This window comes from Leopardus geoffroyi, chromosome C1 (genome assembly GCF_018350155.1).
Source record: "Leopardus geoffroyi isolate Oge1 chromosome C1, O.geoffroyi_Oge1_pat1.0, whole genome shotgun sequence".
NCBI classification, from domain to species: domain Eukaryota; kingdom Metazoa; phylum Chordata; class Mammalia; order Carnivora; family Felidae; genus Leopardus; species Leopardus geoffroyi.
The window spans coordinates 43111565-43135246 of record NC_059328.1 but is presented as its reverse complement, the minus strand read 5'-3'; the positions used below and the strand labels follow the sequence as shown (position 1 = coordinate 43135246).

The 23682-nt window shown below is 54.9% G+C and overlaps 1 protein-coding gene and 1 long non-coding RNA gene across 9 annotated transcripts in view; one reads left to right on the top strand and one right to left on the bottom strand.

Moving 5' to 3' along the window:
- Positions 1 to 337: 337 nt before the first annotated feature.
- On the bottom strand, positions 338 to 5821 carry LOC123599978. Its single transcript, XR_006713394.1, has 2 exons — positions 5664 to 5821; positions 338 to 1226 (listed from the first exon to the last, which is right to left on the bottom strand). It is a non-coding gene; the product is annotated as an uncharacterized LOC123599978 (long non-coding RNA).
- Positions 5822 to 5995: 174 nt separating this feature from the next.
- Positions 5996 to 23682, top strand: part of LRP8 (LDL receptor related protein 8) — a 79329-nt gene continuing 61642 nt past the window's right edge. For 2 of the 8 annotated variants that reach the window (XM_045477456.1, XM_045477455.1), the window contains exons 1-2: positions 5997 to 6267; positions 7042 to 7161. In XM_045477456.1, the coding sequence (XP_045333412.1) occupies positions 6159 to 6267; positions 7042 to 7161 (229 nt within the window). In that variant the 5' untranslated portion in view covers positions 5997 to 6158. Of the gene's footprint in view, positions 6268 to 7041; positions 7162 to 23682 lie in introns of all 8 variants that reach the window. The other 6 variants (XM_045477459.1, XM_045477458.1, XM_045477454.1 and 3 more) reach the window with 5 other exon arrangements.

The following is a 23682-nucleotide window of genomic DNA, read 5'->3' as shown; positions in this document are numbered from 1 at the left end:
CTAATCATCAAGGAAATGCAAATCAAAACCACAGTGAGATACTACCTCATACCCTTACAATGACTACTGTCAAAAAAGTAAGAGCAAAAGCAGCAATAGCAAGTGTTGGTGAGGATGTTGAGAAATTGGAGCCCTTGTGCCATGTTGGTGAAAATATAAAATGGTGCAGTCGCTGTGGAAAACAGTATGGAAGTGCTTTAGAAAATTAAAAATAGAATCATTATATGATCTAGCAACTCCACTCCTGGGTATATACCCAAAATAACTGAAAGCAGGATCTTGAAGAGATATTTGTACACCCATATTCATAGCAGAATTATTCACAATAGCCAAGAGATGGAAGCAACCCAAGTGGCAATGGGCTTATTTATTTATCAATGGATAAATACATAAACAAAATGTGAAATACACACACAATGGAATATTGCTCAGCTTTATAAAGGAAGGAAGTTCTATAGTACCCTACAACATGGATGAACACTGAAGACACTGTGCCAAGTGAAACAAGCCAATCATAAAAGAGCAAATATGGGGGGGTGGGCACCTGGCTGGCTCAGTTGGAAGAGCATGTGACTCTTCATCTTGAGGTTCTGAGTTCAAGCCCCACACTGGGTGTAGGATTACTAAAAAAACTCCAGCTCTTCTGAGAGTACATAGCCAGGAGGCAAGAAACCAAGGCGGGGTTGGTCCTGCTCTGCCTGTGGTCTGCTATGAAACCGTGAAACGCCTTCATCCTCTCAGTTGCTGGGTGTCTCCATCTGTGTCATGAAGGGGTCCTTGCAGCTAATAGCAATGATGTTCATGGTAACTGTAGATAATCGTTATGGAGGCTTACTCTGTACTCTTAACTCACAGAAACAACAACAATACCAACACTTATACAGGGTGTGCTATGTATCGAAAACTCTTCTGAGCACTTTATGTATACTAACTTCGTTCATCCTCACGAATTCTATGAGATGGCAATTCTATGAGTGTGGCAACCAGTCTCCAAGAGGCTCACGGTGATCTATGTCTTCTGGCTGGTATGCTCCTGTATGGTCCCTTCCCACATGGACGAGAGCTGACCTGGGTAACCAGTAGGATATTGCAGAAATGATGCAGTACGACTTCCACAGTTAGATCATAAAAAGACATTATGACTTTCTCCTTGCTTTCTCTGTCTCTCTTGAATGGGTAACTGTGGGAGAAGCTGGCCGCCATGTTGTAAGCGCACTCAAGCAGTCCTGTGGAGAAATCCATGTGGTGAAAAACTGAGTCATACTGTCAAAGCCAACAAGAACTTGCCAGCCATGTGAATGAGACAACCCAGACCCTCCAGCCTCAGTTAAACCTTCAGAAGGCCACAGCACCACTAACACTGTGACCCAACTAAGCTGCTTCCAAATTCCCAGCCCATAGACACTGTGAGAAATAATAAATATGTATTGTTGCTTTAAGTTGCTAAGTTTTGGTGTATTTTGCTATGCAGTCATAGATAACTAATACTATTAGGTAACATTGTCATCCCCATTTTATAGATAAGGCCACTGAGGCACAGAGAGCTCAAATAACTTGCCCTGCGTCACACAGTTAGCAAGTGATTTAAACCCTAGCAGTTTGGACCTATATAAGTACACGTAATGAATGAGAATACCTTTTTTACAGGAATGAAGATATTCTGTCTAGCCAGAGAGAGTAAGAGGAAAAAATACAGAGAAAAGTGGCAAAGAGAAATTAGCAATTGGCTCACAGTACAGCGGGAAAGACTTGGGCTAGACTTCTGTAAACTGAAGGCCATGGACAGTGGGAGAGCTCTGCTGCCCTTACAGCTCAGCTGTGATTCTCAGGTCGTTGGTTTGTTACCCTGGCTGGGTGGGTGACATAGCCTCGGGTACCTGGGCGTGGGAATCTGACCCCCCTGAGCAGCCCCACCAGGGGTTATTACCCTGCACTGTCACTGTCTGCCCCCAGACCAGAGATCCTCAAAGGCAGGGACTTAGTCTTGCTCATCTGTGCCTCACCTAGCACAAGTCCAGTCAAGGAAGTCTGCGGAGATATATGCAGAAAGCCTTTAGGCTCTGGCTGTGACCTTTCTGGATGAGGCTGGAAGGCTTCCCAGAGGAGGAGGCATTTGAGCTCAGGCTCAAAGGATGAAATAGAAGTCAGACAGTGCAAGAGTGTTCTAGGCAGAGGGTACAGACTGGCAAAAGCCTGAAGCTCCAGTTCTTGTGGGGCAAAGGTGAGGGAGTGGAGCTGCATCGGGTGAGCTGCTGGGCCCCAGCAGTTCTGGAGGCAGAACATGGAGGCTTGGGCAGGGCAGAGTGACGTGCTGACAGCAGGTGGAATGACATTTGTTTCTTTCTTGTGGCAAACTCACTGCGCTTGGGGTTGGGTTTGAGGGTTTTCTTCGGACACCCAAAAGCAGACACAGCCTGTACGGTTGCTTGAGTCATCCCAGGATGGAGCGAGAGGACAGGTGGGGACAAATCACCCAGGCAGCAAAAACTGTACCCCAGTGTCCATTTGGTGCCTGGTGTCTGTCAGGGGCTGGGCTTTCTCCAACTGCCCCTCCCCGGAATTAGCCAACTTACGTGCCCTGAAAACTTCCCAGTTCTGCCACCTGGGTTCAAATGTTGGCTCTGTCATCTACTAGCTGTGTGACCTCCCCATTCCTTAGTGTGCTCATCTGTAAAGTGGGATAAACACACAACCTGCCTCAGGGGGGATATTATAAGGACTAAATGAGTTAAAGCATTTAAAGCACTTCGATGGTGCTTGCCCCCAGCAAGTGTACTGTAAGAATTAGCTGTTATCATTACTTGATATGGTTTACCTGTTAACCTTCTCGAGTATTTAAGCATCATTTATCAAACGCTAGTTGTGCGGCAGGCCTTGTACTTATCCTCTGAAAATAAGGATGAGTATGACATAGTCCTCCTGGGGGTACAGAAAACTTCAGCAAGGCAGAAACAAATATTGGTCAAATGTGCCCCATGGCAGAGACCCAGAAGTTCAGGAGAGTTGCTTCCTGTCCTCAGGGAGGTCACAGGCTGACTAGGGAGAGAGGGAAGCGGCCCAAGTTGGCTGTGGACTGAGGGGAGCCTAGAAAACCTCTGATGTGGGCTGTTGAGAAACAAGGAGCTGCCCATCTTGGCCACTGGATCTGGGGGAGACCATATGAACAAAGATCTCCCTTGGGAGGGGAAGTCAGTGAATGCCTGGGCTCAATCTTTATTCTTTGAGTGTTGGGAAGTCACTGGGGGTTTTTGAAAAGGGAGTTGTGTTTGAATTATAGTAACATAAATAATGGTTAATATGCGCCAACTGTATACTTCATCCTGTGCATACATAATCTCATCTAATATAATCCTCACAACCCTGTGAGATGAGTTCTATCATCATTCCCATTTTAGAGGAAGACACTGAGCTACAGAGGTTAAGTGAGTTGCCCAAGGTCACATAGCTAGGAAGGGAATGAACAGATTTAAACCCAGGCAGTCTAACCCAGAGCCCAGGCTCTTAACCTCTCTAACCTTGCTGCCTCTGAACTGCAATCCACACAATAATCTTAAAACTAGAATCTACCTTGGAAATTCCCCATCTCCCCCATTTCTCAGAGGAGAAACTGAGGCTTAACGATGGGGACTGACTTTCTTAAGATCACAGAGTAGAGGAGGAACCGCTGACTTGGAGAGGTCAGTCTGGGCTACACGAGGGACTCCATCCTGGGCTCCATAGTCCCAGGCATCCTGTTGTCACAGCAGGCATCACCGTGCTTGGAATAAAACCCAAACTCCTTGCTGTGACCTACAAAGCCCTCATGTGATCAGAGCCTTCCTGACTCCCTCTGACCTCACCTGATGCACCCACCTTCTCCTCACCAGCAGGTTCCAGCCCTGTCATGCTGTTCCTTTTGCCAGGAATGCCCTTCCACCTGGTCTTCATGTTGTTGGGCATTTAGTCCATTTGGGCTGCCATAACAAAATACCATAGACTGGGTGGCTTATAAACAACAGAAATTCAAGTCTCACAGGTCTGGAGGCTGAATGTCCAAGATCAAGGCACTGAAAGATCAAGACACCAACGGATTTGGTATCTGATGAGAGCCCACTCCCTAGTTCACAGATGACTGTCTTCTCACAGTGTCCTCACATGGCAGAAGGGCCCAGAGATCCCTCTGAGGCTTCTTTTATAAGGGCACTAATTCTATTCACGTTCTAATTGTCTCCCAAAAGACCCACCTCCAAATACCCTTGCACTGGACACTAAGTTTCAACATATGAATTTTGGAAGGACACACGCATTCAATCTAGAGCATCCTTCTTGCCATTCAGGGAAATGTCACCTCCTCAGAGATGCCTTCTCTGTTTACCTGTTATTTCCCATCACTCTCACATCACCGTGTTTTATTTTTTTTTTCATAGTAGTTATGATGATCTGAAATGATCTTTTTTGTTTTCTTGCCTTTGTGTTTTCCTCTCCCAAGGAAGATGTAAGCTGCAGGAGAACAAAGAGAGACCTCCTCTATTTCTACACTGTATCCCTGGGCCTCAGATAATGCCGGGCACAGAGTAGGTGCTCCATAAGTTTTTGTGGAAAGTGTGCATGCATTTCATTGTGTGTTGATGGCCTGTCTCCCCATCAGTCAGGGACTTCACCAGGCCTGGTACCATGTCTGATTCACCTTGTCGCCCCTAGGCCCAGGAAAGCGTTGGCACAGAGCAGGGCTGGGATACAGTTGTTAAATGACTGAATGAACAAAGGATAAAAGGGGTAATGGCAAGAGCACTTGCTGGGCTTTCTGGAGTCTGTGCCCCTCTCCCATGAGGTGGCCACAGCCATTGCCAAGGGGCTGCCCCCTGTGGGAAGGAATATGGCTCAGTAATAGGGCTGCTGATGAGACAGTGGCTTCCAGGCCTGGGACTAACAGCTCCTGAAGCTCCCTCTTCTGCCCCTCTGTCATGGAGGAGAAGGGGCAGGGGGAGACGGAAGGGGGGGATTTCTACTGGGCCTAGACATCTGCCAGTCTGTCTCTTTTAGTGGCCAATGCCCTCAAACCTTATTTTCCAAAGAAGGTTGTGTGGGTTCGACCTCACTTACCAGCAGGCAGCTAAAATCTAGTTCCCAGTCTGTTCTCTGCACCCTGGCATGGGTGAGATGGGACTAGGACCCTCCAGAGACGGGGACTTCTCCTTCATACAGAGGGTGGACAGAGGCCCTGGGTGTGTGTCCCCTATAGGCAGGGATAACACATTCCTTTTGTGCAGCGCCACAGTCCCCTCCCTTGTCCATCATAGCAAAGAATTTGGTGTTGTCCCTGCAGGTCCCCCCGATTGCCCCTTTGCCTGGCGCCATGGAGAGTGCTGAAAAGGATGAATGCATAAAGTCCGTGTGCCAGACTGAAGCCACCTGCCTCCTCAGCCACGGTCACATGAGCATGTAATATGCACAGAGGCACATGGGCACATTAACCAGTTCCACACATGCATCATATCTGGGTGGGAGCGGATGAGGTGTGCTTAGGTCCAGTCCAGCTCCCCCAGCTTCTCCTGATCTCACATGTCTTGGTATGGAGACCCTGACCCACCACCACCACCTCTGTCCCATGTGCACACTGCACAGGCCTGTGCACCAGGGAACATCATCTCCCATCCAGCCCAGGTTCACTGTTTCTTACTCACCCCTCAGCCTCCTATCTATCAGCCTGTCACCTCCTCCAGGCAGCCAGTGCTGCTTTCCCTGGCCTGTCTGCTACCTCTGGGGCAGGGGCCTCGCCCGGCTCATTCCAGCGTCTGCGGCTCCCACTCGCCAGCGGGCCCTCAGCAGGGTCACTGCGAGCCAGCCGAGGGAGGAGTGGACCAAGGACAGGAGGGAGGAGGGAGAGGCGGCGGCGGCGGGAGGAGCGTGGGGCGGAGGCGGCCGCGGGAGGGGGCGCGCGCGCCGGCGGCGGCCGCCCAGGGCCGGGGCCGCGCGCCCAGCCTGAGCCCGCCCCGCCGCCGAGCGTCACGGAACCTGCTTGAAATGCAGCCGAGGAGCCGGGGCGGGCGGCAGCGGCGGCGGCGGCGGCGGGGGCAGCGGCAGCCCCGGCGCCGCGGCAAGGACTCGGCGGGCTGAGGCGCGGCGGCGGCAGCCGCACGGGGTGCGCGGGGCGCGGCGGCCGGAGCCCGGGGCCCGCCATGGGCCGCCCCGAGCGGGGCGCGCTCCGGCCGCTGGCGCTGCTGCTGTTGCTGCTGCTGCAGCTCCAGCATCTCGCGGCGGCGGCAGATCCACAGCGCGGCGGCGAAGGTGCGTGAGGCTGGTCCCTGGCCGGGCTCTGAGCCGCCGGAGCCGCCAACAAAGCGCGGCCCGGGGACCGGGATGCGGGTTGCGCGGGGGCCCCGAGCCCGGGCCTGGGTGGGTTAGGCTTTTCGGGACCCAGTTATCCTTCAATTTGCCCTCGACCCCCTCCCCCGCGGCTCTCGGTGTTGTTGGCTCTGCCCTCTGGCACCTGCTCCTGGGGGATGGGCCCCGTGGGGGCCAGACGGGCCGGGAACTTTGCAGGTTAGGGGTGGTCATTGATGATTTTGGGTGGGCTGCGTGAATCTCGCCAGTGGGGTTTATTTGACACGCACGCCTCGCGGCGGCGGTGAGAGCTGAGCCGGGAGACTTCTCCGCTTGACAATGCGTTTCCGGCGACCCCTGCGCGCCGCGGAGAAAGAGGGGCTGCGTGCGAGGGGGATGTGCCCGCAGCGCCCAGTGCTTGCGTCGCGGCGTGTTAGGGGGCTCCCTGTGGGCCATGCCTGCGTAGATCTCTGGCTATGGGCCGTGAGTGCGAGTGAGTGTTCTAAATGGGGGGTATAGTCAAATCGTGTGACACAGACAGTGTGCTTGGCCTCGTCTTGCCACGGAGTAGCCCGCCATCCCGTTACCATTCCCCTCCTTCCGGATCGAGGGGGCCCGAGGCCTCCCGAGGTCGTTGGCTCCATCATCGCCCCCTCTCCTGCACCCCAGTAGACCCCTCCCCCCAGCCAGGACTGCGCTATCCGCCACCCTGCTCACGCCCCCATCTCCCCCGCGCAGGGCCGGTCAAAGAGTGCGAAGAAGACCAATTCCGGTGCCGGAATGAGCGCTGCATCCCCTCCGTGTGGAGGTGCGACGAGGACGACGACTGCTCGGACAACAGCGACGAGGACGACTGCCGTGAGTGGCCGGCGGGGGAGGAAGGCACCGGGGCGGGGGCGGGGGGCTCCTTGCTCAACGCACACGTGGCTGCAGCCGCCGCTGGGCCACCTGCGTGGATCTCACTGCCAGGAAGCTGCCCAGGCGCCGCCTTCCTTAGGATTGGGTGGCCCTTGGCGACCCAGCGTGAGCTGGGCGTCCAGCGTGTCCTAATGGGGTCGGGGGCGGAGCCCCAGTCGGTGTGGCCCAGGAGGATGGCGCGCCACGCCCGGGTTGCTAGGCCGGAACGGGACCGTCCCTGTACGCGTCTAGCTTCCTGCGATCGGGTCCTCCTGGACTCCTGCGTCGGCCCCACGGAACGCACCGGTGTTTCAAAGTTCCAGGCAATTCCGGGCTTCGCCAGGCTCCTTTCCTTGCTGGTTTTTTGTGAATGAATGGGCTCCCCGGGGCCCCTGATTGGCTAGGCGAGGACCACCCCATAGGCCCCCGTGGCCGGAGCGGCCAATCGTGGAGCGGGAGGGTGTGCAGTTTTCTGGCGCCCAGGGTGCAGGGGCCCTGTCCCGGCCCCGCCCCGGCCACACCTCCGCGTGCATCTCTTGGGTTGCTAGAGCTGGCAAGGCCCTGGCGCTGGCTCCCGCTTCTTTTCTGCCTAGTCACGGTGGAGAGTTTTTTGTGCCACCCTGGGCTCTACTGCCAGCCCGGCTCGGGCATGAGTCATGGGGCAGACTAGGAAGGAGGGGGCCGGGAGGAACGGTTTGCTTCCTGGAGAGGGCCCGAGGATTGCGAGGCTGCGCGTGAACCCTCCGTGGTGGCCGTGTGCGCGTGGCGGGCCTTCTTTGCTGAGCGTGGTGTTTGTACACTTGGGCGCTACAGCTTTGCAAGTTCTTTCCTGGGGTGTTTGTGGGACAGAAGTGAGTTCGCCGGCAGTTACCGTGAAGGAGTGTATTTCCAGGAACAGAAAAACAGGGCTCTTTAGAAACAGACGCAGGTGGTCATTATTCATCGTTACTGAATGCCTGCTCTGTGCCAGCACTGGGGCACTTTGGACAACAGGCCCACTCCTGCAGGCCAGGGAGGCCCATAGGCTCTGCAGGAGGGCAACAGGTGGACAGATCCACAGCACCACACAGTGGCAGGATGGGTAGAGGGACACCTGGACGGACACTGTGTGTTGAGTCTTTGAGGCTTTTGTGTTTGTTTGTTTGTTTGTTTGTTTGTTTGTTTTACCGTGGGTTTGCCAGTCAGCCTCTGGATTCATTCTCAGACCCAACCCAGAGTTGGTTCTGTGTTTTGGCCCTTCCCGTCCTGTCTCCATCTCCTCACCTGACCACTCGGACTAATCGTTCTTGCCCTGTATTTGAACACCAGTTCTCTTCGTGTAATTGGAAGTAAGGAGACTAACATGTGCTGACCATTCATTAGCTGTGTGCCCGCACCGTGGTAAGTGCTTATCTTGCATAAGCTCCTTTAATCTTCTGAACAGCCCTGTTTTACAGACTAAAGAAACTGAGGCACTGAGAGATTAAGTTGAGCTATTGAGCTGCTAAGTAAGAGCTTGAATTTAATTCTTAGCCCAGTCATAACCCTCACCATTTATTTCTCAGGGCTATTGAAACAATGAAAATGGTAGTGCTGGAGTAAAATATTGCAGTGAGTGTCCTCCCTGGGAGTTGTTCTGTGGTTCCCCTTAGAGCGGGAGTGCCAAGGATGAGGCAAGCAAAGGGAAACTTCGAGTCTGGGTTGGTTTTACCTTATCTCCCTGGCTCTGTACAACAACAGTCTTGTGCGGGTTTTTCTTGTCATCCCTGTTTGTAGAGATAGGGATGCTGTCTCAGAGAAGTTGAGTGATTTGCCCAAGGTCACACAGCTGAGAGTGACAGCACTTGGTCAGGATGTCCACATGCCTCCTAGCTTAGGAATACTGCCTGCTGCAGTGGGGAGTGTGGTGCAGAAGGACCCAAAAAGGTGACCCAGGAGCTGGAAAGCCATGCTCTGAATGTTGGACCTGTTGTGAAACTCTGGGGAAGATGGAGGAGTGAAGTAACGGGTGGCCGGGTGACCCTAGATGGGACCGGGAGAGCTCTCACAGCCAACCTGGGCTCCTGATTTTCTTCTGAGGTGGATGGAGTGGAGTCGCAGGTGAAGAGTTAGTGAACATAAAAGCAAATGAGGTTGAGGGCTTGGAGTAGGAAGGGTGGGGGCTCTGCTGTTAGTGTCAAGTATCAGTCCTTCCTGGCTTAGTTTTTCTGAGCGTGTTTCCTCATATGCCAAGTAGTGCATCATAGGTTATACGCATGGAAAGTCTTCAGACGGGGTTGGTTGGCGGAAGGGAATGGATGAGTCTACACCTCCTTAGAAAGGGACTCCAGGAGCCATAAAGAGAAATCTTGAAGAGTGGGGACGGGGGCTGTGGGTGACTGTGTCGGGCTACGTGTTCAAAACTGGTCTTTCGTCATTCCTTGCTTCCTCATGTGGGGAGTTTCCCCCACTGTGGGCCGCCTGCCCAACCTGCATTTCCTTGAAGTACCCTCCCCTCAAGTCTGTTGGCTCCTCCCTGAGCAGTCTCTCTGCCTTATACCTGACCCCCTCTTTGTCACTCCGACCCTTCTATCCCGTGAGAGAGCCTGAGCCACCCTACCTCTGGACCTCTCTGGGCCTGCAAAATGGGTGTTGCCCTCTGTCAGTGAAGTCTGTGTGAGACAGAATGAGTGCAAGCTCCCAACGGGGCCAGGATGCAGCCCGCGACTACCAATACCCGATGGAGGCTGGAGGGAGGAAGCTTTTACATTGAGGAGGCCAAGGAAGACTTCCTGGAGGAGGAGACAGCTAAGCCAGGCCTTGAAAGATGGTAACTAATATCATTCGCTCAAGGCTTACCATTTAAAAATAGGTGGTGCGGTCCCCATGTTGTGGAGGAGGAAACAAGAGTTCAGAGAGGTGAAACGACTGCCCCGCCCCGGAAAGTCACACAGCTCCTCAGGGTTAGAGCAAGAACTCAGACCAAGGCCTTCTAAGTCCTGATCTTCATCCACAGTGGGTGGGACTTGGCACTTACCGGAGACACTGGTAGAGCCGGGAGGATGGGGAAGTGAAGTGCTCATGGGGCTTCAGCTCCTAGCTCAGAAGAGCTTCAAAGCGGAGGAAAAGGCTGGAAGCCTGAGGACTATGCTCAAGGAAGCCCAGAGGCGGCCCAGGCAGGCAAAGTGAGGTGGGATCCCCGACTGTGGACCTGGGTCACGTAGGCCAGTTGGCTCCTTGGCCTCAGTTTCCTGTTGCTTTTTAGTGTCTGGGGACAGAGACAGGGGTTCTGGTCTCTGGCCAGCCCTTTGCTCCCAGAGTAACAGCAGCAACAGTGAACACTTACCGCGCCCTTGCATTGGCCCAGGCGTTGTGCCGAGATTCCACACGCGTCACCTCATTATCCTCGGTTCTGTAAAATGGGGCAAGTCTCTGAAGTACCTGCATTAGCCCCATTTTACAAAGGAAGAGAGCAGTTAAGTAACTGGCCCATGGGTATTTGATGTTTAAGTGAAATTGCTGGGGTGTGAATGCAGGCGGCCAACTATGGCACCTGTGCTGCCCCAAGCACCAGCTGATGACCTCAGGCAGGACCTCCCAGATCTCCATTTCCTCCCTTGAGGTGACATCAAGCCTCCCCCCACCCCCTCCCTCATGCCCGCAGCTCTGTGCTCCTCCTTGGGGCCGGGCTGCGTGTACAGGTAGACTGGTTTCGTGCTCAAATTCTTCCACCTTGTTCATGCTTCTTCAGCTTGCCCTTGTACTCCCAGCCCCCATCAGCCCTCCATCCTAGGTTTAATAAAAAATGGCCGCAGTGAGGTCTCCCATGGCTGAGAGTTCATTAGCTGGGCAAGGCCAGGCTGCAGGAGCACTGAGGCTTGCTGGGAAGCAGCCTTGTAAATAATTAAAGCTCGGCCACAGCTCCCAGCTGGGGCTTGCAGCCAGCATCTGGCCTTCAGAGGGCTGCCTGGCCTTGGCCCCGGTCTCACACCCCAGACCCTAGGCCCCACTTCATCCCCTTTTTGGATGGACTCATCAGAGAGACAGTATTACTCCCCTCTGAACTGAGACCTCCATGTGACCAGGCAACGCCACCATTCACAGCCTTCCTGAGGCTCCCACATACCCACAGGATAAAGTCAGCTTAGACCTCTCTGCATTTGGCTCTCTGTGACTGGCTCCTGTTGCCACTCCCCTCCAGCCTCTTCCTTTGAGCCCGCAACACTGAGCTGTAGCTTCTCTCTCACTCTGGCCTTCCTGCTGCTTCTCACCTCCAGGCCTTTGTGCTTGTCATTTCCTCTGCCTGGGCCGCTCTTTCTGCTCCCTCACCTGGCTCCCTTCTTATTGCCGTCTTAGAAGATTCAGTGCGGGTGTCTCCTCCTCCAGGAAGCCCTCCCTGCTACCCTCTATTCCCAAGGCCAAGATACAGGAGTGAAGAGAGTGAGAAGGGACTTAGGGAGCCGTGTTGAAATCGTAACTCAGTGGGGCCCTAAATCAGACACACATAGTTTTCTATCCCAGCTGGGACCTTTGTTTGATAGGCCTTGGGGGTGACGATAGTCTCTCCTTCCCAAAGATATTCTGAGGATTGTGTGCCAATGAGGCAATGTGCCTGATGAGCAGCAGGTGTTCAATGAATGGTATTAGGTGTGATGGTTCTTGGAGGGAGGAGCTTCGCTGAGTCTCTAGGAACCTGACTGCTGGGGTCTCTGCAGGTCACCCAAGAGCCCCCTGCTTCCCCTGCCTCCATTTGCTTAGCCAGATGTCGGAAGGTTCCTGCACTGGGGATTGCCTCAGCCAGTGGGCTTCCCGGTAATGGTGGATGTGGTGCCAAGGCCATTTCAATGGACCTGGATGTGGCAGAAAGGTACCCAAGGAGGGGTTGAGGGAAGAAATGAGCCAAACAGGCCTGATTGGTCTCAGTGGGTGAGTGGCCTGGGGCCCTGGGAGAGGCAGAGGATGGCTGCCCTCAGGCCCTGTGTTGGTCCCGAAGCTGGTTTCCGTCCGGTCTGGCCTGTATTCCTTTCCTCCTGGCTGTGCCTGCTAAAGGAAGGAAACCCTACAGCCCCCATAGCTCTGCCCAGCAGGCCCCAAGCTTCCTTGTCTTCTAGATCCAGGCTTGTGCCCCCAGGGCCAGCCCCTGTGAGCCTTGGGAGCCTTTGCTGAAGACTCTCCCTCAGGGTTTTTCCACAGGCCCTCCCTGGACAGAGTTGTGCTCTGTGAGCCCCTCCGCTTTCTCAAGACTGCAGCCCCCTCCCGCCCTCCACCCCCCAGGGGCAGTAGGCCTCAGGGTTGGTTGGCTCCACCCTCCCTAGTTGTCATTGGGCAGCTGGCTTGACAGTTTTTCCCTCCCTGGGGAAATACCAGCAGCAGGTGAAGCCAGAGAGATGCCCCCTGGGGAGAGGATAGGGAGCAGGAGAGTATAGGACCGGATTGTACCCCCTCAAGCCATATAACCAAATGGAATCCAGCTCTCCTGGCTCCAGGGTTAGTAGTCAGAGCCCTGGGCCAGCTCCGCCCCCAGGAAGCCAGACCTGGGGCCCCACTTCTAAGCAGCGCTGGTAACACCTGCCCCCCCCTTCCAGATCTTGCAAATCCAGATCACTGAGTTTTTGAAGGCCTGGTGGAGAGGCCACCCCTGGCCAGGTTGCCTTCCCTGACCCCTGGTCCTCCAGCTCTCCTGTTCCTGAGCTCCTACAACATGTCCTTGTTCTTTCCTCAGTCTCAGATCCTCCTCTACATTGTCCGCTCTCCTCATGCTGGGCACTAGGGATTCTGAAAGAAGTAGTTCCCTAGAGGGAATTCCACACAACAGACTTTGGCCACTTAACCCACGCCTGGCACCGCGTTGGGCAACTTGCATTCGTTAGCTTTGCTACTCACAACCCTGTGAGGGCTATTTTCTTATTATTCCCATTTTAAAGATGGTGAACCTGAGGCCCAAAGAGAAGTGACTTGGCAACGTCATGAGGCTGAAGTGGTGGAGCCAGGATTTGATTCGAGTCTGTCTGCTCTGGAGCCTGGGTGCTTCCTCAGACTCTTCCTCTCCCCAGGACTCTTCTGCTCTTGTGGGGGTGAGAGAGCCTGGGGCTCAGAGGATGTAGAGGAAGTGGGTTAGTAGCAGCGATGTCCCAGGCTGCAGGTTTCTAGCCTGGCAGGGACTCCTCTCTGGAGACGCCCATGGAGCATGAACATACGGTGCTCCTTGTGCAGCCTCCCACAGGTGTGACCCTCCACAGTTTCCAAGGCCTCTCTTGGCCATTGCCTGTGAGGTGGAGATTACTGTTCCACCTGTACGGATAGGGAAACTGAGGACCTGGCAAATTGCCACTGATACAGGTGCATTGCTCTATGAGTGGAAAGATGTTTCCTCCAGGAAAGTTCAAGAGCCCAAGTCATCAGGACCATCCATCGAGACATCAGAGTGTGGTCTTCATTTCTCTGAACCTCCCATGCAAGTCCCTGATCCTAGGTCTTTGCACATACTTCCCTGATGACCACCCATCCCTCAACACCTAGCTCATGGCCACCTCCGTGAAGCCTTCCCCAGCTTTTTAACCTCTTCTGTGTCTGGATGCTCATGGCTTTGTGCACCCTTGTCATAGCCCCTCATAGGAAGTCCAGGTTACTAGGGAGTGTCTGAGCAATTTGAGGTGACGCACAGGGTCTGGCACAGGGGAAGTGTTTGGAGGATGGCATGTGAATGAATGAACATGATCGAGGAAACGTCACCTACTTTTGAGGGTGAAAAGCTGATACTGGTCAGATGGGGGGCCCTTGAGGACCAGGAAGGGAGCTGGGTCACTTGAAGCCCAGAGAGTGCCGGTGGCTTATTGGCAGTCACACAGGGCCTGGACTGCCTCCTTGCATGTGCGTGTGGGCTTCTTAGTGCCCACCCTGCAGACTTGGGTGCTTTTCCAGCCCTAGGCTTCAGAAACTGAAACCAAAGCCCTGGTGTCCAGAAATCGGCCCTAGATGTCATTAGGGACCCATTCTCAGAACCAGGGTGACCTCACTCCCTGGGCTGGACTTGAATCAAGACAGCCATGCTCCCCCTCCCCCTGCCACCCCTGCCCTCTCTCTTCCCTGCTGGATCAGGGAACAAGGTGTTCTCAGGATGAGGGCTGGGCACAGGCTTCTGCACAAGAAGCGGCTAGGGGCTCCCACCCTGGGCCTTACCTGCCCCTGAATTGCTCATCTAAAATCATGTTAATTATAATAGGAGTTAATGAGTGTGCTTGCTGCTGAGGACTTTCTCATGCAAGACCTCCCACAGCCAGTACCGTAAAGGATCATCACGGCACTTCACAAAGGAAAGAGCTGAGGCTGCAGGAGATGAGGTCACTTGCTCCGGGCAGCCCGGCTGGTCAGTGGCAGGACTGGGCCACGCCTGTCCGGCTGCAGTCTATCACAAGTGAAAGGAAGCCCTATGCGCTCACACATCCCAGTCACAACAACGAGGGTGGCCCCGGGGGGCCTTGCTTCCTTCCCACGCACCCCAGGCATCCCGCTTGCCAGCCCCTACCAGTGAGTATACTGGCTCCCTCCTGAGCGGCTCTGGCCCCTGGGTGCCCTCAAGCATGTGCTGGGCCCCTGAGCGGCAATTATAATCCCCAGCCATGATTGTCTGGCGCCTCTCATAAGCTGCTGAGTGTCACAGACCCCAGGAATAGCCCCTCAGCCCGAGTGGTTCAGGAAGGGGCCCTGACTGTGAGTTCTTCACCTGCTGCACCCGGTGTGACCTCTGTGTCCCTGGGAGGGCCCAGCCCAGATGCCCACAAGCTAGCCGCTTTGGGGGTATAGAGCCCAGCACACATCAGGCACCTCAGGATGCCCTGTGGTGACTGGGAGAGTCCCCCAGGAGAGGCAGGGATGTGAGGCTCCCAGTTCCTGTGACCACTCGTGCCCTCTACATGTAACCTGCCCCTTGGAACGTGGCAGAACAGACAGCCCAAAGCCTCTCTGGGAACTACCAGTCTGGGTCTGTGGGAATGGTCATGTGGCCAACATCCTCCCCTGGTCACTGACCTTGAGGTGCCACAAGGAACTTTATCCCAGACACTCTGGAGACTATTTCTTTCTTTTTAAAAAAAACTTTGTTTTTTTAATGTTTATTCATTTTTGAGAGACAGAGAGAGACCGAGCATAAACAGGGGAGGGGCAGAGAGAGAGGGAGAGACAGAATCTGAGGCAGGCTCCAGGCTCTGAGCGGTCAGCACACAGCCCAACGTGGAGCTCAAACTCACAAACCGTGAGATCACTATCCGAGTTGAGTCAGACACTCAACCGACTGAGCCACCCAGGCGCCCCCCACCTCAGTTGATTTTATTTATTTTTCCAACGGAAATTACTTTGATTATATAAAAGTAATTTTCTACTTGTAATTTCAAGAAAAACACAAGCAATACAGAGAAGCAAAAAGAAGAAGGTGACGGTCAGCCTCGGTTATACCGTCACGTAAGCAGCATCTCCTCCCAGAGGATTTTCTCTGCTTGTGAGCGGGTGTGCATGAACACACGCATTTTTTTTCTTTTAACAAAAATGAGGCTATGTTAATGCTAATTGTTTTCTCCCCACGTCAAGCATGACTTTCTTTGTCAATAACAGTAGAGTCATATCATTGTTTCCCAGGGCTAGTCAGTCATCCAATGCAGGAATCTTCCATAACTTAACTATACAGTCTCCTATTGATAGACGTGTGTTTAGTTGCTTCTGTTTTTTGTCCTGTTGTCCACAGCCCTGGGATACGCATCCTTGTACTGTATACCTTTGTGCATTTGTCCTTAAGATGAATTCTTAGGAAAGACATTGCCGAGCACATCCATTTCCGTCCTTACCATGGTGCTCTCTCGAGGTGACGCTTTCCCACCTCACTGCCACACCCCTAAATCCCCACAGCCCTTCCCGGCCAGGCAGGCGGCCCGCAGGACCTCCTTGAGCACAGGGCCCCCTGATCTCCGCCCCGTGGGTCAGACAAAGTAGCCAGATCTGGGCCACGCAAAGCAAAGCAAGGAGAAAGGACAACCATGTTCTGGCCTCAAGGACTCCCCACCCCCCACCAAAGAAAACAAAAGGGAACAAAACCAGTCTTCATTCTTCTCCAGATATTTGTAGAATCCATTCCCACATCATTGTAATCGTTGTTCTGTATCGGCCTGTAACTTGCTGAGTAACCCTGGGCCAGTGTCTCTCCCTCTCTGAACTTATTTCCCCTTACCCATTGTTCCTTGCTCCACCTGCCCTGCAAACAGCAGTCTGAGCAGACTCCTCCTCCCCGGAGCTGGCTCAGGGCCGGTCCTGGCCTGGGGGTGGGGGACCTATGGCCTTCGAGCTCCTTACTGCCTGGGAAGGGTTAGTAGGAGCATTGCCGGCTTGGTGGGTGGATTCTGGGCAGGCAGACAGAGGGTAGTGGACTTTGTAAGATCTCCTTCCAGAACTCAGCCCCGAGGCCCAGGTTCCTCAGGCCACTTTCCCTTCTGCCCTTTTTCCTGTGCCCATGATTGTGCTGGGTATAGTGGCGGAATGGACAAAAACAGACCCACGAGCCCCGTGACTAGCTGGGGTCCCTGGTGTGGGTCTTCTATTCTGAGCTTTAGATCCTCGGTCTGGGAAACAGGATAATAAGCCCACGTCTCAGAGGTGTGCGGGCTGATGTCCTGCTCAGAACCTGGCCCTGAAATTGAGCATCCCTGTTCCCCTTCCCTAGCCTGTGATCCCTGCTGAGGGAACGGCCAAGCAGAGGGACTGTCAGCAGTTTCCCTCTTCGTCCAGCAAGGACACAAGAGGGGCAGCTCCTGGAATGGTAGCGGGAGAGATGTAGGTCAACTGGCCAATTGGGAGAACCCGGCTGCCTGGAAGTGTAGCAGCTTCTCAGATTGGGAGGGTCTGGAGGAACCCAGCCACTCTGCTCCCATCTGCTTTGGGGGCCCCAGGGCGACTGCTTCCGGCATGGTCTGAGGGAGCTGGCCAAGCAGAGGGGCCCAGGAGAACTGGTTAACTAGTGAGCCTGGCATGGTTAGTTATCCAGAGAGGGCCTGAGTTCACCGACAAGGCCAGGTTAACATCAGAGAGTTGGCAGTTGATGAGAGGCAGGAAGGCCCCGTCAGGGCCAGGTTAAGCTGCTCGAGTGAATAGCTGGAGGCCAAGGGTGGGCTTTCCTGGTGGCCCGAATCCAGGGACATTCAGGCCAGCGCTTGTCCCTCCCTCCTTTACTTCCTGGACCCCGAACTGCCACCTGCTGCCCCTATCAGCCACAGAGCCCTCTCTCAGCCATTTGCACCAACACACGTGTGTATAGGTGTGCGTGCTCCAGGAGGGGGTGTGCACCGGGCGGGAGGTGACCCTTCTGGATATACGAAGCCTGCGGGGTCAGGGTGACGTTCTTCCTCCCACGCCCGCCAAGACAGCCGAGCCAAGCCAAGGCCAAAGTCCCCCACTGGGTGTTTGTGGCAGAGAATTATTTGTAGCTGGATAGGCGCCAGCAGTCTCTGTTCCCAGCCTGCCCCCTGCCACGCCACAGCAGCCTCTCCCCGCTAAGCCCCAGCCTGCAGCCCTCTCTCTGGCCCCCACCTATCCCCACCCCGAAGGCTGAGGTTGATGTAAACTCTGACCCAGATGCCAGGCCCACCTCTGCCCCACCCCAGCTCCTACCTTGCCGAGTGACATTGGCAGGTCCCTGCCTCTCTTGGGGTCTCTGCTCATTAGGAGTAGGGCATCCCTCTCAGACCCAATTCTCTGGGTATCTTTTGCTTTCCCCTAAGAGCCAGGTTGTTCACAGGAGCTGGAGTCTGTCATGGCCAAGCCCACGGTGTGGGGGTCGCAAGGAGCTGCCCCTTCCTGAGGCCCCAGAGTTCCAGAGCAGGGGCTGTGACATCCAACCCCTCCCACAGGGGACGTGGCCTAAACCATAGAAAACATACTACAGCCACTTGGGAGTTTCTGTCTGTTTTCCTGCTGAGTGTGGCTGGACTGATTCTTTAATACCTGTGAGCTAGAACTAGACAGAACAGACTTCATATCAGCTACATGGGTGATGGTCTCCTCTCCCCTTCCCCTTCCCTGCCTGCCACAGCCACCTGCTTCTCAAGGGTGTGGGAACAAGCATGCCTCTTGACCCAGTGTCAGTCAGACCTGGGTTTCCCCTGTAGTTCTTCCACATCCTGGTTGGGGGCCCTGGTGCAAGTCCCTTGAACCTGAACCTCAGACTTCTGTACAGTGAGCAGTGAGTAGTCCCTGGCCTTTGCACAGCACCTGAAACCTCACTGGGTCCCAGAGAGCCAAGAACTGGGCCGCACCACAGCACAGGGGTCCGCCAGCCTGTGTGGTTACAGTTCCTGTTCTCTTTGCCACCTCCTCTCCCAGACCCTTGGCCTCCCCCTCCCTGGCCTTTGGCCTTGCCCACGCTTGCAGATTCTGTCCTGGGAGCGGAGGACTCCGTCAGTCAACTGAACCCTGTTGAGAGCCAGTCCCCCCAGGCTCTCAGTGCCACCACACCAGGAACCAGGGAGCCTCTCCTTGTCACTGACTTGCTGAGTGATCTGGGCAAGTCTCTGCCCTTCCCTGGGCCTCAGTCTCCCCATCTGTACTGGGAGAGAGTTAGGGTTGGATCTGGAGTTTGAGTTCCTGTGGGCAGCTTGTGAAATTCAGATTCCCTGGCGTGGCCCAGGCCTAACCAAGACCTCTGCATGCTGTGCAACTAGGTGGGAGCCACGGATGTGAAGATTCCTCAGGCCCTCCTACCTCTGATGGCTCCTGCGTGCGTGCGTCGTGTCATCCGTGAGAGGCTCCACTGTGACACAGATAAGAGCAGGGCCTTGAGCCAGGCGGCCTGGGGGCGAGTCCATACTTCACTTCTTCCTAGCTGGGGGACCCTGGGCAAGTTACTTCACCTCTGTGAGCCCTCGTCTCATCTGTAAAATGGAGCCATCGATCCCTACCCCACAGGGTGGTTGGAGGACTGTGTGAGTTAATTTAGGGAGAACACGAAGAGTGGTCAATGCTCAGTTCAAGACTTGCTAGGTTTACGTTGACCTTCTGCTCTGAGCTCCCGTCTCCTGTCGATCCTTCAGGAATCCCCTCCTGTGCCGGGCTGCTGCGCTGTCGTATGGAATGGGAGGAGCCAGGGAGCCCCCAAAAAGGCTCCTTTGTCCCCGCCTTCTTCCCGGTGGCCCCAGGCCAGAACTTACTGTCCTAATTTAATTAGGAAGAGTCCTTCCAGGGACTTCATTAGGAAATGAGTCCAGAGCCTCAGAGACCTCTGGGAGGGGTGGGGCGCAGGAGGAGGCTGCGTTGTGTCTGACCCTGCCCAGCCTTTGTCCCTGTGCTCCAGATGTGCCCAGGAAGATAAGGGTGCTTGGTCTGTTAGCGGGGAGGGCGCAGACCCAAGACATGGAGCATGGGCAGCCAGGGCCTCCATTCTCTGTCCCCTGCCCAGCTCCAGCTGCACCACCTCCGCTCCAGGTAGGGGTAGAGGAGGTTGAGAGGTTTCTCTGGTTCTGTTCTGCCCACTGCTGGTACCCGCTGTCCCCAGCCTGGCACAGAGCAGGCCTTGGTGAATGTATGTTCGGTGAATGAATGAGTGAGCTGTGGCTCCTGGGGCTAGACCTGCAGCCTCACTTGGCCCAAGGAGCCTTCCCACCCCATGCCCATGCCGATGCAGGGATTCCCTCAGCAGCCCTGGAGGTTGGAGTGGGGGATGTCCAACTTCTGCCTGAATACCTCCGGGGACAAGGAGCACACTAATTGACCAGATAGCTTCTTCTGTTCCTGGATAGCTCTTCCTGTTAGAAAATCTATCTTCCTTTTCAATAAGACAAGCCCTGCTGCCTGTGATCAGCTCTATTTCTGAGGCCTCTGCTCCAAGAGACTGCCTCACCCCTTCACCCCCCAAGCCTGCTCAGCGTCCCTTCCCAGCTGTGACAGCTGACATGTTATGAGACCTGAGGTAAGGCCCATTCCCCTCTTGGGCCACTGCTTCTTGGTGCCTGGCAGGCTGCACGCTCTTGGGCTCTGTAAGTGCCGGCCACCTCCTGTGACTGTGACCTGCTTCCCAGGGAAGTGGAGAGTGAAGACAGGTGTGCCATGCCTAGATGTAAAGTGCCATCTCTACAGACATCTTGGTCTCCTAGTTAGCAGGGCAGCAGTTCCCAGACCCCACAGTGACCTGCAACCCAGCCCATAAGCACTCCGGGCTATGGTGGGTCTCTTCTGCCCCTGGAACTGGTTCACAGCGTGGACACCACTCCAGCCTCGGTTAGGAACCTAGGGGTCAGCACCACCCCTGTCCCCTCACTGCTAAGGGTCGCTAAGTCCTTAGATTCCTCCCCTGCCCTGCCAGTCCAGGGCCTTTCCCCATCCCACTGCGCTATCCCTAGACCAGTACAGCAGTGACAACCTAAATCTGTTCTTCCCCTCCAAACTGTTCTCTGCTCAGCAGCCAAATGCTGTCAAGCATGCAGGGCTTTGTCCCGTCCTTGCTCAGCATCCTACAGTGACGTCTACCACCCAGAGGATCAAGTCTGCTTGACTGACATTCAGGGCCCTTTAAGACATGCACCTGGCTTCTCTGCAGCCCCAGACCTCACCATCTACTTGCCCCCCAAATGCCATGACTCTGTGCTCCAACAGTACCCAGAATGAGGAGCAATATCACAGGGCATCGTACTCTTATATATAGTTCCCTCTGCCTGGAAGGTTCTCTGCTTGTCCAACTGCTCTTTACCTCAAGAGTCACTGATTCCAGGGACATTTTCCCTCCAGCCCCAGGTGGGTCTGGGCCTCCTCTGGGCTGTCCATCCCTGTGTTTCTGTCTGTCCTTGCCACTCTGCACCGGGATGGTCTGATTAAGAGTCTGGTTGACACCAGGGGCGCCTGGATGGCTTGGTCGGTTAAGCATCCGACTTCGGCTCAGGTCACGATCTCACGGTCCGTGGGTTCGAGCCCCGCGTCGGGCTCTGTGCTGACAGCTCAGAGCCTGGAGCCTGTTTCAGATTCTGTGTCTCCCTCTCTCTCTGCCCCTCCCCTGTTCATGCTCTGTCTCTCTCTGTCTCAAAAATAAATAAACGTTAAAAAAAAAAAAAAAAAAAGAGTCTGGTTGACACCAGACCACAGGCCTCAGGGGGATGGGGCAGGGGGACCTGGCCAGAGCCAGAGGAGGAGGAGAGAAGGTAAGAAGAAGGCATGGGGTGCTCTCTGGCTTTGCATATGCCCAGTGCCCCTGCCAGCTGTTTGTACCCCTCACGTTGTATGTGTGGGGCATCGGTGTTTCTGAGAGTCTGAGCTCCAGTGTTCACCAAAGGGGTGTTCTGTGCCAGTACCCTGCCAGGACCCGGGAGGATCTGCAGATGGAAAGCAGGCCCTGTCTTCTGAATGTTGGCTGCCTAACTCAATGTGCGACCTCAAGTAATCAGCTTCACTTCTCTGAACTTCAAGTTACTTTGGCTATGAAAGGGGCAGAGGGCCCAAGACACTTCCCCTTTCTCTCAGGCACATCTGTGCTGTGGCTGGGGTCAGATATGGCCATGCAGGGCCCTGAGACTGTGGCTAGACCAGAACTTCCTTTCTGGAAGGAACAATTCCACAAACATTTGGCCCCTGGGGACTTCATGGGGTAGGAGTGGGCATGGGTTTTGCTCTCTTTTTGGGGGAAATACCCATGCCTGCATTTGCCCAGCAGTTGGAAGCTGCCAAGAGCTTACTCCCATCCAGGATGATGGTTTGCTCACCAGCATCCTGGTTTTACAACTAAAAGCCCCAAGCTACCCGCACCCTGCGAACCCCCTCCAGGTCTGCGGCAGGGCGGCCCCATTGCTTGCGGGTTCTGCTGCCGGTTGGGCGGGGCTCACTTGAGATCAAGGAAAAGGCTAAGTGTTCCCATGTTTGGGGAGGACTGGAGGAGAAAGAGAGCCCCCTTGGAAGGTCAGGAGGAGCTGGGGCATCCTGGATGGGGTGCTGGTGTGAACAGGGCCGGGTGGCATGACCATTGTTCTGTTCCAGACTCTAACATAGCTTTGTGACTGCTCTCTCCGAGCCTGTCTCCCCAGCTCTTCCTCGCTTACTTCACAGTAGTATGGTGAGGATCGTTACCTTGATGACCCTGACTTGCCTTCCTGCTGTCATTTATATTCTTCAAGGCATTTTCCCATTTTTTTTTTTTTTTTTTTATGTCCCATTCTGGCCTCGCTACTCCCAAGATGAGCATTCCCACATTAAATAAGAAGAAGCTGGGGACACCAAACACTTGCACAAGGCTCTACAGTTTACAAAGCCCTTTCCACGTGTTGCCTCAGGGCTCCTAGTGTCCCCTGGGAGGTAGGCCTGGAAGGATTTACTGCACCAGTTGTACAGTTGGAGACGCCGAGCCCACAACCCCACAGGATGAAGGGCTGAAAAGAAGTGAGTGGCCATGCTGTGTGGGGGTCACTGGCTGGACGGTCCTCTCCCCTCCCACTCCCACTTTGTCAATGTCTTCATCAATAGGAAAAGATGGAGACAGATGGAAGGGAAAGGAAGACACAGGGAGGAGGGGGAAAGAAGAAGGCCATGGGGTTCGGGGGTAGGGGGAGAGCGCTGGGGAGGCAGGGGGAGGGGGAGGGGTCCAAACAGAGCCGCTGCTTCCTCTTGTGGTTCTCACAGTCTGTCTGCACCAATTCCTGACAGATGGAGGGAAGGGGAGAGCTAGTGCCAAGAGGCTGTCACCGCAGGCGGGCAGAGCTGGGGGAGAGGGTGCTTTGTGGCCAGGGTTTGTATGGGGAGGGGGCAGCAGCTGGTGGTCTGGCTGCTGGCTCCTTGGAACCCGCTCCCCGGGAACCACGGTGGTAGGGGGGCATGGATGCTGCTGGGCAGGAAAATAGGCAATGGGATGAGCCTGTCACCTGCCTGGGACGGATCATGCCCTTGCTCCTGCCCAAGCAGAGTCAGCCACTCCTCCCTTCTCCATACCCTGTGCCGCAGGGCCCTCCCCCCAAGGACACCTCTTACCCACCCCTCACTGGGTGTCGGGCTGGGCGGGTGCTCTGGGGGCTGGGGCTGAGCTGTGGTCAGTGTGGACCAGGGCAAGGAGAACATGGGCATCTGCATGCCTTTGGGATTCTGGGGCCATGGGGGGCTCAGAGCAGGTGGGGTCCAGCCTCACATCTGCAGGACCAGAGCTCAGCCCCTCTTTGAGCTGCCCAGGGGTTTCCCAAGGCTTCTTCATGGCAAAAGACCTTTTGGTTTTCCTCTAGGCTCTGACAGCGTGGGCAGGCCCGCTCCGGGATCGGTTCGGCACCTTCAGCATCCCTTTTTGGAATGTGGGTTTCTCCAGGCAGCATTAGGTCTCATGCTCTCTTTTCTAGCACCCCCCCTCCCCCCCCCGCCTCCAGCCAATGCCCAACACAGGGCCCAGGACAGAGGCAGAGTCTAGTGAACGCTTGTTAGATGAATAGATGGATCCTCTGCTTGCATACCTCCTGGGCTGGAAACCTCCTCATACAGCAATTCTTTCTATTTCCAGAAACAAAGTTCTTTCTGATTCTGTCCTGAGAG